Source organism: Anopheles bellator, chromosome 2 (genome assembly GCF_943735745.2).
Source record: "Anopheles bellator chromosome 2, idAnoBellAS_SP24_06.2, whole genome shotgun sequence".
Taxonomy (NCBI): domain Eukaryota; kingdom Metazoa; phylum Arthropoda; class Insecta; order Diptera; family Culicidae; genus Anopheles; species Anopheles bellator.
In genome coordinates this window covers 70248947-70262781 of record NC_071286.1, presented here as the reverse complement: position 1 = coordinate 70262781, position 13835 = coordinate 70248947, and the positions used below count along the sequence as shown (strand labels likewise).

General features: G+C 53.0%; 4 protein-coding genes across 5 annotated transcripts; 2 read left to right on the top strand and 2 right to left on the bottom strand.

Moving 5' to 3' along the window:
* Window positions 1-221: 221 nt before the first annotated feature.
* On the top strand, window positions 222-2041 carry LOC131211237 (glucose-fructose oxidoreductase domain-containing protein 1). Its single transcript, XM_058204638.1, has one exon. It carries the CDS (start codon window positions 316-318, stop codon window positions 1561-1563), a length of 1248 nt encoding a protein of 415 aa, XP_058060621.1. The 5' UTR covers window positions 222-315; the 3' UTR covers window positions 1564-2041.
* Window positions 1620-8950, bottom strand: LOC131211234 (cilia- and flagella-associated protein 57). Of its 2 annotated transcripts, XR_009156889.1 has the most exons (9): window positions 8781-8950; window positions 8635-8718; window positions 7672-8576; window positions 7075-7610; window positions 6521-7006; window positions 6214-6451; window positions 5074-6152; window positions 1813-2167; window positions 1620-1720 (listed from the first exon to the last, which is right to left on the bottom strand). XR_009156889.1 is itself a non-coding variant. In XM_058204636.1 (8 exons), exons 1-8 carry the CDS (start codon window positions 8948-8950, stop codon window positions 2003-2005), a joined length of 3663 nt encoding a protein of 1220 aa, XP_058060619.1. In that variant the 3' UTR covers window positions 1639-2002. The 2 variants fall into 2 exon arrangements, 1 of the variants encoding a protein (XP_058060619.1); XM_058204636.1 differs by having other exon boundaries at window positions 1639-2167.
* Window positions 2903-6497, top strand: LOC131211236 (sphingomyelin phosphodiesterase 1-like). Its single transcript, XM_058204637.1, has 3 exons — window positions 2903-3054; window positions 3112-4628; window positions 4717-6497. Exons 1-3 carry the CDS (start codon window positions 2937-2939, stop codon window positions 5056-5058), a joined length of 1977 nt encoding a protein of 658 aa, XP_058060620.1. The 5' UTR covers window positions 2903-2936; the 3' UTR covers window positions 5059-6497.
* Window positions 8951-9212: 262 nt separating the features above from the next.
* LOC131210693 (gamma-secretase subunit pen-2) lies at window positions 9213-9853 on the bottom strand. The gene is made up of 3 exons (XM_058203974.1): window positions 9716-9853; window positions 9543-9647; window positions 9213-9473 (listed from the first exon to the last, which is right to left on the bottom strand). Exons 1-3 carry the CDS (start codon window positions 9774-9776, stop codon window positions 9334-9336), a joined length of 306 nt encoding a protein of 101 aa, XP_058059957.1. The 5' UTR covers window positions 9777-9853; the 3' UTR covers window positions 9213-9333.
* Between the last annotated feature and the right edge of the window lie 3982 nt (window positions 9854-13835).

The window sequence follows — 13835 nt, the reverse complement described above, 5'->3', positions numbered from 1 at the left end:
GAATAGCGGAAATTGGCACACCGAATCAGCGGAATCGGAACATCAGCGGATTTTCTTTCGCAGTTAACGCCGCGTTTGAAAATCGTATGTGAAGCGTTCAGACCTAACGCTTCGTAACGTCGCCGGTGACAGTGAAGCGTTAGCGTGTTTCGCTCTGATTTGTTTACATTTTATGCGAGTTGAAAAAAAGGCAAAAATAAAATGTTATGTTAAGTGCGTAGCAAGAAGCAATAGGCGGAACGGCCGTGATTTCGTGCCTTATCGGCTCGATAGCTTTCGCGCGTGTTGTGTGTGTTGACACCGTGGCCCGCAAAAATGCTTCCCGGAATCGGAATGTTCGGGACGGGCGAAGTGACGCATGTTCTGGTGCCGATATTGCGTGACAAGGGCTTCAACATCGTGGCCATCTGGGGCCGCACGCTGAAGGAGGCGGAGCAGGCGGCCCAGGAGCTCCGGATACCGTTCCACACGGCCAAGATCGACGATGTGCTGCTTCGGAAGGACGTTGACCTCGTGTTTATCACCTGCCCACCGTATCTGCACTCTCAGATTTCGGTAAAGGCCCTTGGCATCGGGAAGCACGTCGTCTGCGACAAACCCATGACGTTGTTGCAGACCGATGCACTGAAGATGGTGCGCGCCTGCCAGTACTATCCGACACTAATCTCGATCGTGAACCACTCGCTGCGCTTTCTGCCCGCGATCGCACACATGCGGCGAGCCATCCACGAGGGTTACCTCGGCCCGGCCTCCGACCTGTCGCTGATCGACGTGAAAGTGCGCATGGGATCGCTGTTCCGGACAAGGTACGATTGGCTGTGCGATGAGACGATGGGTGGCGGAGCGCTCAATCTCGTCGGAAGCCATGTGATCGATTTGGTTAAGTTTCTGACCGAGCGCAAGGCGATCCGCGTGCACGGAACGGTGCGAACGTACGTGCAGCAAGTGAACGGGATCGCGGGCATACGGCGCATCACGGCACCGGACTTTTGCATGTTCCAGATGGAGCTCGAAGGGGGCAACGGTGGCCCGGGGACGCTCGTGACGGTCAACGTGAACTGCCACCTGTCGAACAACTCCTTCCAGCAGGAGGTGGTCGTGTACGGTCCGAATGGTCACTTGACGGTGCGCGGTGGCGATCTTGTCGGCCACCGGCGCAACGGGGACACCGGCACTATCAAGGAGGAGATGCTGTACGTGGATGTGCAGGATTTGCAGTTTTCGCCCGGCGGTCAGGACACCGTGCTGCCGAGGCCCTACGTGAAGGGGCTCTGCAAGTTGGTTGGGGCACTGCGGGATGCATTCCACCCGAACAAGGAGAGCGCGGGATGGATCAAGGAACCGGTACAGGCGGCGGCCACCTTCGAAGACGGACTGTACGTGCAGGCGGTGCTGGACGCGGTACGGAAGTCGAGTGACGAGCGGTGCTGGACGAAGGTTTCGATCTGCACCGACTCGCCGACGAACCAAAAGGGAGCTCTGGCTAGTGCGGCCGCCCGGATCGCGTCCGTCTCGGCCATTCGGGTCGACCCCAGTATTAACCACGCAGCCGGGTACTTCTGAGTGGTCCCTTCACGTCGCGCCGACTGACCGCAGGTTGCCGGTGAATCGTAAATCGTCCTTTTTATATGCGTTTATTTATTATTACTTTTTAAAAGATAACCCAATCCAACTCGTAGGTTTAACGCCGCCACGCGAACAACAATGGCCGAAAGGCTTTCTGTGTGTGAGAGAGAGAGCATTTTTCCACTGCTATCAAGTACAATCTTTTACAAACATTCTCTTTGTATCTAAATCGAAGCTATTTATTACCGCAAGCGTGCTCCATCAGTCCACCGTCCATCGCTAATCACTAAATTAATGCCATCCTTTCGAGTTTTCCAATCACGCGCCATTGTTCGTTCATTTGCCGTTAGAGTATCATTCGTCGTTTTGTGCGATGTGAATTTTGTATTTGTGTTTTACACCGGGAAACAAGGAATAAATAATATTTATCGTCACTTCACTTGCTGGCAGCGAGATTACATCCGACAGGCGGTAGTTTGCGGGTCTGACTTTGGGCGATCATCTCCGCTCGCAGCGTTTGATTTTCGGCCGACAGTGTGCGGATTACGTCTTCCAGCTTGGTGACTTGTTCGCGGTGCTGCGCTTCAATGGCGTCACGATCCTGTGGATCCAGAGCAAACAGACGAAGCAATGCGATAAGCGGGTCAGTTTACGGTTCACTCAGAAACGGGCCTCGCACGGGTGGGAAATACAATTTAAAGTGTAATGATTAAACTTAATAACCGACGATCAGCCTCTAATCAGTGTACTTACTCAAGATACGCACAGTTGGCGTCCCTCCCCGAATATTAGCATAACCCAACCAACGAAACACACCCCACACGCGGTTGCGGTCGCCCGGCGCGATCGCATTTGCATAAATGCGTTTTCACGTTACATGGCGTTGGAGCATAATCATAAACCAAACGATGGCGCACATCAAACAATCCTTGACGGATGGGTAGTTGGGATTTTTCCCGCGCAATGAGAAGATCACTACTATCACAAGCGATCACGTCGAGGCTTGTTACTTCGCCCACGAACCCTTCCTGACACTGACCTAGAACGCGTGCAGCATAGCTAGACATGCTGCCAGCACGGGGTCGGAGGAATTTCACGGGTCAATTGCCGTATGCTTTACCTTCGCATATCATTATCGTCGGGCCGGTAGAATCCGATCGAACGGGGTGCTTCGCCAATTTGAGCTTTTCGAGTAAAAAATGGCGTAACCGTCGATCGATGTGTTTGTTCCGTTCGGTGACTCGGCAACGACGAAGAGAGATAGAGAGAGATTGGGAGCTTCCATTCGGAAAGGTTATCGAGCCTCGCTTGACTTCGAAAATCAGTCGGTGATCGTCCGTGTTACGGAGTATCTCTGCAGCTGTTACGAAATGTTAGCCGTGGCCGTGGTGGTGTTGACTGCTGTGGGGTCTCTCTTCTTGCTGGCTGGCCCCACGGTGGCCGCCACAAACGGTTCTCCGAGGGGAACTCCATACCGGATCGATTTAGGTAAGTGACAAGTCCCTCTTTACATCACCCCTTCTCTTATCACACACTTATTTTCAGCGCAATACAATCAAGATCTTCTGCCAAGGATTCGGCCATACATCGACGCATCAGAGCATCCGGCGGAGATTGTTCCGTTCTTCGAGCTTCTGCCCGATTACCGCGAGCGGTTGAGTGGCAACTTTCTCATCGATGGATTCGCCCGGGCACGCAACTCGGCTCGCTGTCTACTGTGCATGTCCAGCTCGTATCTGTTCCTGAGTTTGTACAACGAAACGGTGGCCGCAACAGGGCGCACCGAGCGAGTGCGGACGATCGCTGGCCGTTTGTGTCGACTCCTCGGCTTCAAGGCTTATTTGTGCGACGGAGTGATCGGTCTAAATGGGGACGTAATTGAGTACGTGCTCGAGAACCGACGGCCGTTCCCCGAGCCGGAAGACATTTGCCAGGTGTATTTGCAGGAGTTGGATTGTGTGCGTGATGGACGGAGCATCACCGCACCGGATGCTTACCGCAGTGTCGCGATCTCAAATCAAGTCCCTCTGCAGGACACGTCGCCTGTGTGGCGGCGTGATCACAAACGAGGTGCCGCTAATGGACAGTGTTCAAGAAAGGATAACACGCAGGGTGCGACACATCCACTAACGATCGTCCACTTGACCGACATCCACTACGATCCGGAGTACGTGGTGGGAGTGAATGCGGACTGCCGGGCCGAAGCATGCTGTCGTGTGCTGCCGGATCTTCCGTCGGCTAACGACAGTACGGCAGCCGGTTATTGGGGAGACTATCGGGACTGCGACACTCCCTGGCACGGGGTGGTGGACGCGATGGAACACATCCGAGCCCAGCACGCACACATCGATGCGATCTACTTCACCGGGGACATCGTGCACCATTTCACGTGGAACACTACGGTCGAGACGAACGAGGACGACATGCGGCAAGTGTTCGACCTGATGAAGCGCACGTTCCCCGGTGTACCGATCTACCCGATCCTCGGTAACCACGAATCGCATCCCGCCAATCTGTACGCACCTCACACGGTCACCGCAGCCCTGCGGACGGACTACCTGTACAACTTCATCATCCGTCAGTGGGCCGACTGGCTACCAATGGACAAAGTGCGCGCAACCCTCGCCGAAGGAGGTTACTACACCGTTCGAACCCCGTACGGTGTGCGGTTGATCGGTCTGAACAACAATCCGTGCTTTGTGCACAACTTTTGGTTGTTTTACTCACTCGACTACTTCCTGCCGCAACTGCAGTGGCTACACGATACGCTGCTGGAAGCCGAACGGGCCAACGAGCGGGTTCACATTCTCGCACACGTGCCCTCGTACGACGATTCGTGTTTCATCGGGTGGACACGTGAGTATCGAAAGATTGTGGAACGCTTTGCACACATCATCGCGGCACAGTTCAATGGCCACTCGCACGTGGATGAGTTCAATCTCTACTATGCACGCAACGATCCGTCGCGGCCGATCAGTGTTGCGTGGAATGGAGGATCGACTACGACGTTTACGAAGCTAAATCCGAACTACAAAGTGTTCCAGTTTGACCCGCTCAGTTTCGTGAGTATTTGGAGCGTCCTCTTTGCAATCGGTCCTCGAAGCTAATATCGATCCTTCGTCTCTTTCTATCGCCCAACAACAAGCACAGGATCCGATTGAGCAAGAAACCTGGGTCTACAATCTAACCGCAGCAAACTTAACGCCCGATCGCCGACCGACCTGGTTCCGGGCGTACTCTTTCAAAGACTACTATCAACTGAGCGACCTCAGCCTGGAGTCCCTCGGTGGTCTCGTGCGTCGCTTTGCGCAATCCGAGGAACAGCTCGCGGGCTATTGGCGGGCGAAGCAGAAACATTCCGATCCTCTGCTCGAGGAAGGTTGCACCGGTTCCTGCTTGCGCGATGCACTCTGTGCCATCGTTCGCACCGAGCACGAAGATGACGGTGCTTGTCAGCGACTGTACGAGCCAGCGACGGAGCAAAGGAACTAACGCTACGCTACTCACCGCAACCGCTTTCTCCAGCTTCTCTTTGGCCTCGCGCGGAGAGATGGCTTTACTGGAAAGCCCCAGCAACGCTTCCATCCTCGTGCAGGCCCGCTGCTTCTCGTTCAGTAGCTCGCGCAGTTTGTTCAGCTCGCCCAGTAGTTCCATGTTTTCCTTCATCAACTTCAACGATTCGCCCGTATCCTTCCGTTGGCCACTCTTCTGCTTCGCGCTCTTCGTCAACCGCTCCAGGTACTCGCGCTGTCTCAGGAACTCGTTCTGTACGTCCTCATCTAGGGCCAGCGATTTCTGAAGCTCTTTGTCCTCCGAGTAGCGGTGGCACAGCTCCTTTACGCTGCGCTTCAGCTCTTCCGGGCGCTGGATCAGGCCGGAAACGTTGTAGATCTCACCGCACACCCGTTGGTACTGTGCCTTGGCGTTGCGGAACCGGCCTCGCTCTTTGCGCAGCTCGAGATCGATACCGTAGTATTTATCGCGCAGTTCCTGTAGCTGCAGCTCGTACTGCTTGTTGGTTTGCTGTAGCTCTTCGAGCTTCTTTTCCATCTCGAGGATGAATTCCTTCTTCTCCTTGATTTCGCGGTCCTTTGGTTCGATCTGTGCCTTCAGCTCGTTGATTTTCAGCGACAGAACCTGCTTGTACTTTTCCAGTTCGCCATTTTTCTTGCCCAACTCGTACACTTTCCGATCCTTGTCGCGTATCGTCGCATCGCGGTCGGCCACCTCCTTGAGCAGCCCTTCGATCTCGCGCTGGTGCTGCCGGATGCTTGCCTGAAACTTGCCGTGCTGGGCTTGCATTGTTTCGATCTCCTTCCGGTACGTTTCCGATTCGCGGCTCAGAGTGGAGAACTTTTTCTTCAACACACCCGCCTCACCGCGCCACTTGATCGAGTTCTCTTCCTCCTCCTGGAGCTTCTTTTCGTACTGCAGCTGCAGCTCCACCTTGTGCCGATCGTTGTCCACGTCCACCTGTCGACAGTACTCGTCGAATTCGGCTCTCTTGCGGTCCATGTCTTTCAGGAGATTCTCAATGATCTCCTGCTTGTCGTTCAGTAGTCGCTTCTGGTCGGCTTCCATCGATTCTGCGAAGAATTGGGGACAGTTTTAGAGATCGGCGGCGCAGGCTCACAGGCACCTGCTTACCGATCGTGTCCTGCAGACAGCCAGCCGAGCGGCGCAGCTTCACTTCGTAGTCCTCGCGCATCGCGTCCATCTTGCTCTTCAACGCCGTCAGCTTGTCGTACTCCAGGATGATCTTTTCGTGGAACTGAGCCTCAAAGTCCATCATCTCCTTCTGGTGTTCTTCCTTCGCCTGCGAGATGCTGGCCGTGATCAGATGAAACTCCTCCGTGTGTGCCTGCTCCATTTCTATGTTCTTTCTCTAAACTCGAAACAGACGCGCAATAAATCAACGAAAATGAACGTTTTCTCACACTCAAACATTCGTTACCTTCAAGTTTTCGATGGCGGCACAGTAGTCCTTGTGGATGTCTCGCATCTGCTCCGAGTGGAACGCATCGCCTTGCTTCATCTTGTACTGGAATTCCATGCTCTGCTGCTGGATGCGCATCTCGAGCGTGCTGATCGCTTCGTTCTTCTCGATTAGCTCCTGGCGGGCGATCAAAACGTCTGAGCAGCGACCCAACTCTGGCGCATGGCGGGCCGTTTTGCCCTCGTTGTTCAAAATATGCCACACGATCAGCGTCCCGTCGTCGGCCGCCGTAATGAGCGTACAGTCGTCGTAGGTGATGCAGATTTTCGTCACCTTCGTGTTGAAGAAGCGGAAGTTGGTGCAGTTGCCGCTGCTGGTGTCCACCAGCGGAAGTTGCACGTTATACAGATGGCCTTTGATGCTGCCAACGAACAGAATGGCATCCGAGCGCGCTAAGGCCATATCGGTGAGGGGTGTAAGGTCGGGAATTTTAAATTCACGGGCCTACGAAAGAAAACATAGCAAATCATAAGTGGTCATCCTCGTTCCACGTAGAACGCGACGTGGCTTACAATATCAGATTTAGCAACCTCCCGTATAAGGCCCGTGTTGGTAATCGAGTACACCGAGTGCGCATCACTGGTGAGGGCCAACGAGCGGTACTGGATCCCTTTCTGGACCACCTCCTCCAATCGCTCGCCGGTCACAATGTTCCACTTGTAGATTGCACCATCGTTTCCGCCGGACGTCAAGAATGCATCGTCCGTTGACCACGACAGACTAAGTATGCTGCCATTGTGTCCCTTTAGCGTTTGCAGCACCTCGAACGTGAAGATGCACACGAGCGTGATTGTTTTCCCGTGTGCTGCGGCCAACAGGTGGCCCAGGTTCGAGAACTGTAACTGCGTACAGTTGGCCAGGTTGAAGCTTTTCGTCTCCTTCAGATCGTCCAGCTGTATCTGCAGCAAACGCAGCAGATCGATGAAGCCAACGGCCGCAAAAAATCCCGACGGATGGAGGGCGATCACACCGATCTCGATTTGATACTTTTTCACCAGCTCCACCTTCATCGTCTCGTAGTTCCACACGCGAATCGTTAGATCGCGGGCTTATGAAAGAAAGCAAGATTGAATCGACGTTTTACGTTCAACTTTCCTGACACAACTTACATGCGGTCATGACAATCGGTTTCCAGGAGCAGACGGCCATCCCGATGATGCCGTCAATGTGCAACGGTTCACCCAGATGCTGAAACACTAGCTCGCTGATCTTGAGCGTTTCCGGTACGATCAGCATACCGATGTAGAGCTGCGAGTGTAGGGTAGCCACCACGATCGTGTCCTGCTCCTGGTTAACGGCCACGTTTACGATCTTGTACAGGTTCTCCTCGTACAGAGTGACCGGTATGCGGATGATCGACTTCTTGCGAAAGTTGTAGTTCGTCTCACGCTCGAACACGTGCACCACGTTGTGGATGGCGTACAGGAAACCCTTTTCGAATTGCGTCAGACACAGAACGTGATCGTGCTTCAGGCCAGCCACTTCCGCCGGCGTCGTCACTAGCTCCAGGTCACCCTCACCCGACAGATCGACCGTCTCGATCTCGTCCGCACGCTGTTTGATCTTCAGTTCGCCGGACTCCACGAAAATAATCTCAGTTTCCGCCGTACCCGCTGCCAGTACCTCCGACGAAAGCCAAGTCATCGAGGTAATGAGTAAATCATCCCCCTTGATTGTTCCGATCTGTCCAAAGCCCTTATCCGTGCGGTTCATAATCTTGAGCATATAGAATCCACCGACGGCTACGATCGTGGCATCGTTCGGGTTGCAGGACAAATAGATCGCTTGGCCCTGTTGACTCGAGTTTGACGCGCGCCCGATGATGAGTGAGTCGTTTTTATCGAAAGAAAAGATCGATAAAAACGCGTCCGGTTCGACGGAAAGGACGGCAACACCGCGCGAATCATGCGTGAAGCAGATGTTGCCGATTTGCGTATTGGGACAGTCCGGTGGCAGCTGGAGGGTCTTCCGTTTTCGCAGTGTTTCAATTTCATACACATTGACCATCGATTTGCTGGAGGACGAGAATATGGTAAGACATTCGAAAAGGTCGCTTTCCGTGACCTACTTACTTATCGTTCGTGCGCTCGACGATGGCCAGGAACTTCCGGTTCGGGCTGATGACTATCCGTTCCGGGTGGCTATTTTGGGGAAACCTAATGAAGAGGGAGACAAAGTCGTGATCAAATATCGCCTTAAACGGTTAGGAGAGTTGTACCTTAAAAATTTTTGCTTGTTCGACACAAAATCGTGAATGCTAAGAACACCCGCCACCGGATAGATGATTTCCTGCTTCAGCGTAAAGTGCAAACCCATGATGTCCGTCCGCAAACCGTAGGCATTTTTCGGCACGATGGATATTTGCTTCGAACGGTTCGTTTTCTCCATGTTGATAGTGGCCATCGGGAACAATCACGCTGCGGAGACGAATTCAGTCTTGTGACGGAATGAAAAATTCACAATGTAGGCCAATACGACGGGTAAACAACGTATTCCTTGCTTTTTACGGTAACTTAGAAACCATTGGCGATGGTTGCTAACTACAATTCGAATAACGTGTTTCGTGTGCAACAGGTAGCTCCGTTTAAGACATGATTGGAAAAAAGGTTTTCCGTAACGTGCTTTTTCTCAATTTGGAACTATTCGCTGCAATCTTTCAAAACACCACAAAGATTTTAATATTTTACGTATTATTTAATTAGCGAGAAATGGTGGTTAAATTAATGGATGAGGTTTGTGAGAGTGCTGCTGCTGCGGTTGCGCCATCGGGTCTACGCCCTTCCGAGAGGGACAAGGAAACTGATGTTGTCTGCGAATTCACCCCACGTTTCACGTTTCAGCTGGAACGTGACCACCCAGGAAACAATCGCCACGAGCCACACCAACGTTCCCACAATCGAAAATATCACATCTAGACGGGAGCGGAAACAATCAACAAATTAAACCACCGCCAGTAAGCCATCGGGAATGGGAGTGTTACATTTCTTGATTTCCTTTTGCTCATCGTAGGCCGGCTTCCGAAAAGCATCATTGAAGAACCATACCGAATTGATGGACCACAGAAAGGGTAGCAATGCGAGTCCAGCTGAAATACGGAACACGGCAACAAAGGTTAGCAACTTTGTAGTCGCACGAAAAATGCATTTTGCATACCTTTGAAGTACCATTTGCACAGGTAGAGTTTCCTTTCGTTAGGCATGCGGCTAATATCCATTTTGGTGGCGCTTTAGGATTAATTTCGTATAAAACACTTCACAATTGAAAAGCGAAGAAAGTTTGCACTGCGAATCCGGCAGCAGAATGTAAACAAACAAATTCTCACCAATCGACTGATGATTCATCTGTCAAATGTGAATTCACGCACACATGCAAAAAAGTCTCCGAATTCGAAAACATCCGCGACACGAACCGGTGACTGGAGCGACCTCTGGCGAGGAGCACATCAACCAATAGGTGGCTCTTTTCATACTAAATCATTTTCAAATTCAAACCGTTATTCCATGTCTGGTGCGTTACGTTATTTTGTACTTGTTCTATTGTTTCGTAAATGCTATGCGTTTTTTGTGCTGTTCTGATACGTTATCACTTTGGTCAACATATATAACATTTGCAACAAGAACAAACGCTTGCAGAGTGCAAGTAAACTACCGAAAGCGACTTTGGGAATCGAAAGTACTGCGTGGTTCTTCGCCAACCGTACAAAGTCCACGGATCGTTTATTGTTGGATTCCTTCGCATTTCAATGCGTGTCGAAGTAGTGATCACTATCACTTCCTAGTTTATATTTCAAATTATCAAACCGATTCGTTCGTTATCAATAAAATATGACACAACGTGGTGCGATTGGTGCATTTCGGACCATTCCCATCGTGGAACAAAAACCAAACTGCCTCTGCGCAAGATTCGCTGACCGATCAGCCCATCAACCCATTCCTGGCCCCCTGCCCGCCACCCGCTACCCGTTACTGGCGATCGTTTCGAAAACCATTAGATAATGGTGATCGAGTGCGAGTATCACTTTACTAAATGTCATCTAAAATCACACCATCGCCAACGAGCGGGCCAATGGCCGATAATGTGGCCTGCTTCCTTCTGTGCCCCCACCTGTGGGAGGGCTCCTCTGCTTCTGCTGCCAGACCCCCGTTTGGAGCCATCGCATCCGGTTTCCGCACCCCGGTCGGGGCGGCGCTTTTGAATTGATCTTCGATTCGTGCGTCGTGTCGGTGCGAAACAAATTTCAAATTCCCACTGCCCCCGGTGCCCCCGGGGGCCAGCCAGCAACACCAACTACAGGCGTTCCGTCGTTGGCTGCAATAACAATAACCGTTACAATATATCTTACCGGGGGCCGCCGCCAGGTCCGGTGCTAGCTATCGGATCCTTAACGGTTGGCGGGGCAGTCCGACCACTGGAAGCTTCTAATTCTCGCGACGCGCCTGCCGAAGAAGCCACCACCGACCCCGTCGTCGCGGGGCGAGGTCGGGCCGAAAAATCGGTCGTTAGAATGAGTGATGCAGGATACCCCGTTTCGGTCGCCCATTTTCGGCCCGGCCATTAGTTAGCCGCCTCTAAAAGCCTTCGCGGCCGTCCGGTTATGGTTATGAGTTCTTGCGCATCGCGCTCGCTCTGGTGCGGGTCTAGGGCGCTGCGTCTACGATTCTATACGACAAAGATGTTACCTAAATTATAGATTTCCCATAACTCGTCGTTAGAACTGGAAATGCGAAACGAAACGAAACGAAGCGGGAAAAAAACAAACAGCAATTTGAAACCCATTGGGTCCCCATCGTTGGCTTCGGGAGCTGGATTCGACCGGTGGCCACTGACCGGCCCCGCGGGGCCGGCCCGGCGGAGCGCCAGAAAGGATTAAAAGGAGTGAAAAGCCGCGCGAAGGCGGGGGGATAGCGAGCCAATCCTCTAACGCCGCGTGGTTCGGGGAACTTGTTAACCAGTGCGCCAGGGCCGCCGAATCGGTTGGAGCTTCCAAATTACCTCACTCCGGGCCGGGCGCGGGAAGTGCATCGCGGACGCGAGGGGTCAGCCGATGTAAAGCTGGAAAATTATTGGCACCATAAATGGATTAGCGTCGTGATTTTGGGCAGTGTTGTTGAAGAGCGAGAGAGAGAGAGAAATCGAGCAGCCGATCGTGCAGTGTCGGAGGTGGAGAGGGTGTCATAAAATGTAATGATCAGACCTTGATGCTTGCGAGCCGGGACGTAGGTGTTACTGTCTCGTTTGGGGGTGCATCATGCACTTCGAAGCGCTTCGAACCGGCCCGTGGCCTATCCGAAAGCGTCGTAAACGAAAATGGAGATCGGAAGATCATTTAGGCTATGAAATAGGCAAATAGCCTCTCGTGGGGTGCCCGTCCCGAGCCGAGAAATGGCCGCCGTAAAGCCACTGATTCCTCCAGCGGCCATTGTGTTCGGTGTGCAGAGCCTAATGTTCGCGCACTGCTCACGTTCGTAATCCCACGATGATCGTTACGGCCGCTGGAATGCCGTGGAGAGGGAGCACCGAGGCGCGTCGTGTGCAGCTTTCCGGACTGTTGGCCGCAACCTTAGCCGCAATCCGCATGAGCCGATCGAACGATTAGACCACACCCGAAACGGACCCACTTTCGGCGAACTTTCTGTCGTCCGCGCTGATGGGATCCCAGGAAAAGCCTACGCAAATCCGGACCCGCCGATTCCGGGTCAGTTCCCGGGAGGGACACTTTTGAGCCTGGCCGGCCGGCGGACTGTTTGATTTCGGTTGGGCTAATTCCGAGTGCGGCACGTGAGAAGACGCGGGGAGAAAATGGCCACTAAGACCGGCAACTAAGAGTGCCGCCAAATAGCCCATATTTCGAACGCGCGAAAGGTTGCTCCGGTCGGTGTGAGGGCCAGGTCGCGGGGGCCACGGCCGGAGCTGTCTCAATCATCCGGCTAATCATCCGACAGACGGTCCGTGCTTGGTGGCCGCTGTTCGCGCGCGCAAAAAAAAAAGTGTGGCCCCTTTATGCTGGTTTCCTCTTCTTGATGGCCCGTTTCGGGACCATAATCTTTATATGCACCGGCCCATTCGACGAGGAAAGTGTCGCGCTCGATTGCATGCCGAACGCGTGAACGCTTCACAGGCTCAACAAGGCTCCGTTTCCGCTGGTTTTTTTTTCTTCGTCGGTCTGTTGGTTGGTCCATTTGCGAATTGGCCGAGGTGCTGCACAGTGGGCAAAAGTCGCACAGCTCGACTACGAATAGTTTGTGCTTGTTAATTATTGATTTGAATCTAGCTTACGCCACGATTCGCATGGTTTCTGTAGACCAACGCGCCATGTTGAACGATAAAATGCAAATTCTAAGTAAACACGTTAATAGGGACCCAAAACTCACAGTGTCCACTGTCCATCAGGCGGCCGCACGGTGCGTCCGACATAAAGCCGACAAAATCGGCTCGAATCGGATCGTCAAAACGCCGATCCTCTCGAACGCCCGCCACTCCTCCCGTTGGAGCCAAATCTTTTGCCCGGCCAAAGCCATCAACCGATCGCCGACGACCCGCGAAGCCATATCGGCCTCTGCCGTCTGCCGCCTTTCCTAATCGGAACGATTCGACTCCGGGCCGCCTTTCGGAACGCCGGCCGCCGGGGGCCTTTTAGTTAAGCTTTTAGAGACCCCCGATTGCTGGGGCTTGCGATTATTTACCGATTTATTTGAGAACCACATGGAAGCAAACACCGAAACCGGGATCATGAAGGGAGCGAGAGCGAAAAAAAAAAAAAAAAACGGGAATAAAACCTGCATCGCGAACCGGTTCGCAGGCGGTGCATGTGCCAAGGATATAACTGGACTTTATGAGCCGCCCAATATATCACCTCATCGGGGCCGGGCCGGAGTAGGTTAGTGTGTGCGTTCCGTGCCCTTCTGCCCGTGAGAGTGGCCGCGAGGGGCAGAAGGCATTAAAAAATAATATCGACAAACAGTCGAATTCCTGGCGCGGTTGATAGTCGCCGGGGCGGCCAGTACGATCGGCCGCTTCCTGACGGCTGGCATCCTGACGATCGATAGTTAACGCCGCCGCCGTATAAATCTTCTCTCGCTCACTCCCGCGGTCAGGGTCGGTCGGGTTCGGTTTTCGGGCCGCGTTCTCAGGCCGCGGCCAGCGCCAAAGTCCGTAAAATTATTATGTGCATATAATTTGCACTCTTCCAATCGGAGTATCAGGGGGTCCATTTTTCTGTGTGGTTTTTTTTTTGTATTCTCGGTTTCGTTCGCTCGCTGCGCCTCCGTCATCT

Bases quoted from the DNA above. Each gene is read 5' to 3' on its own strand.
- LOC131211237 (XM_058204638.1), top strand. From the start codon at position 316: ATGCTTCCCGGAATCGGAATGTTCGGGACGGGCGAAGTGACGCATGTT.
- LOC131211236 (XM_058204637.1), top strand. From the start codon at position 2,937: ATGTTAGCCGTGGCCGTGGTGGTGTTGACTGCTGTGGGGTCTCTCTTC. The intron at 3,055-3,111 runs GTAAGTGACAAG...ACTTATTTTCAG, and splicing joins TCCATACCGGATCGATTTAG to CGCAATACAATCAAGATCTT. The intron at 4,629-4,716 runs GTGAGTATTTGG...CAACAAGCACAG, and splicing joins AGTTTGACCCGCTCAGTTTC to GATCCGATTGAGCAAGAAAC.
- LOC131211234 (XM_058204636.1), bottom strand. From the start codon at position 8,950: ATGGAGAAAACGAACCGTTCGAAGCAAATATCCATCGTGCCGAAAAAT. The intron at 8,577-8,634 runs GTAAGTAGGTCA...CTCGTCCTCCAG, and splicing joins GTCGAGCGCACGAACGATAA to CAAATCGATGGTCAATGTGT. The intron at 7,611-7,671 runs GTAAGTTGTGTC...TTCTTTCATAAG, and splicing joins ACCGATTGTCATGACCGCAT to CCCGCGATCTAACGATTCGC.
- LOC131210693 (XM_058203974.1), bottom strand. From the start codon at position 9,776: ATGGATATTAGCCGCATGCCTAACGAAAGGAAACTCTACCTGTGCAAA. The intron at 9,648-9,715 runs GTATGCAAAATG...TCCGTATTTCAG, and splicing joins GTGCAAATGGTACTTCAAAG to CTGGACTCGCATTGCTACCC. The intron at 9,474-9,542 runs GTAACACTCCCA...GCTCCCGTCTAG, and splicing joins GCAAAAGGAAATCAAGAAAT to ATGTGATATTTTCGATTGTG.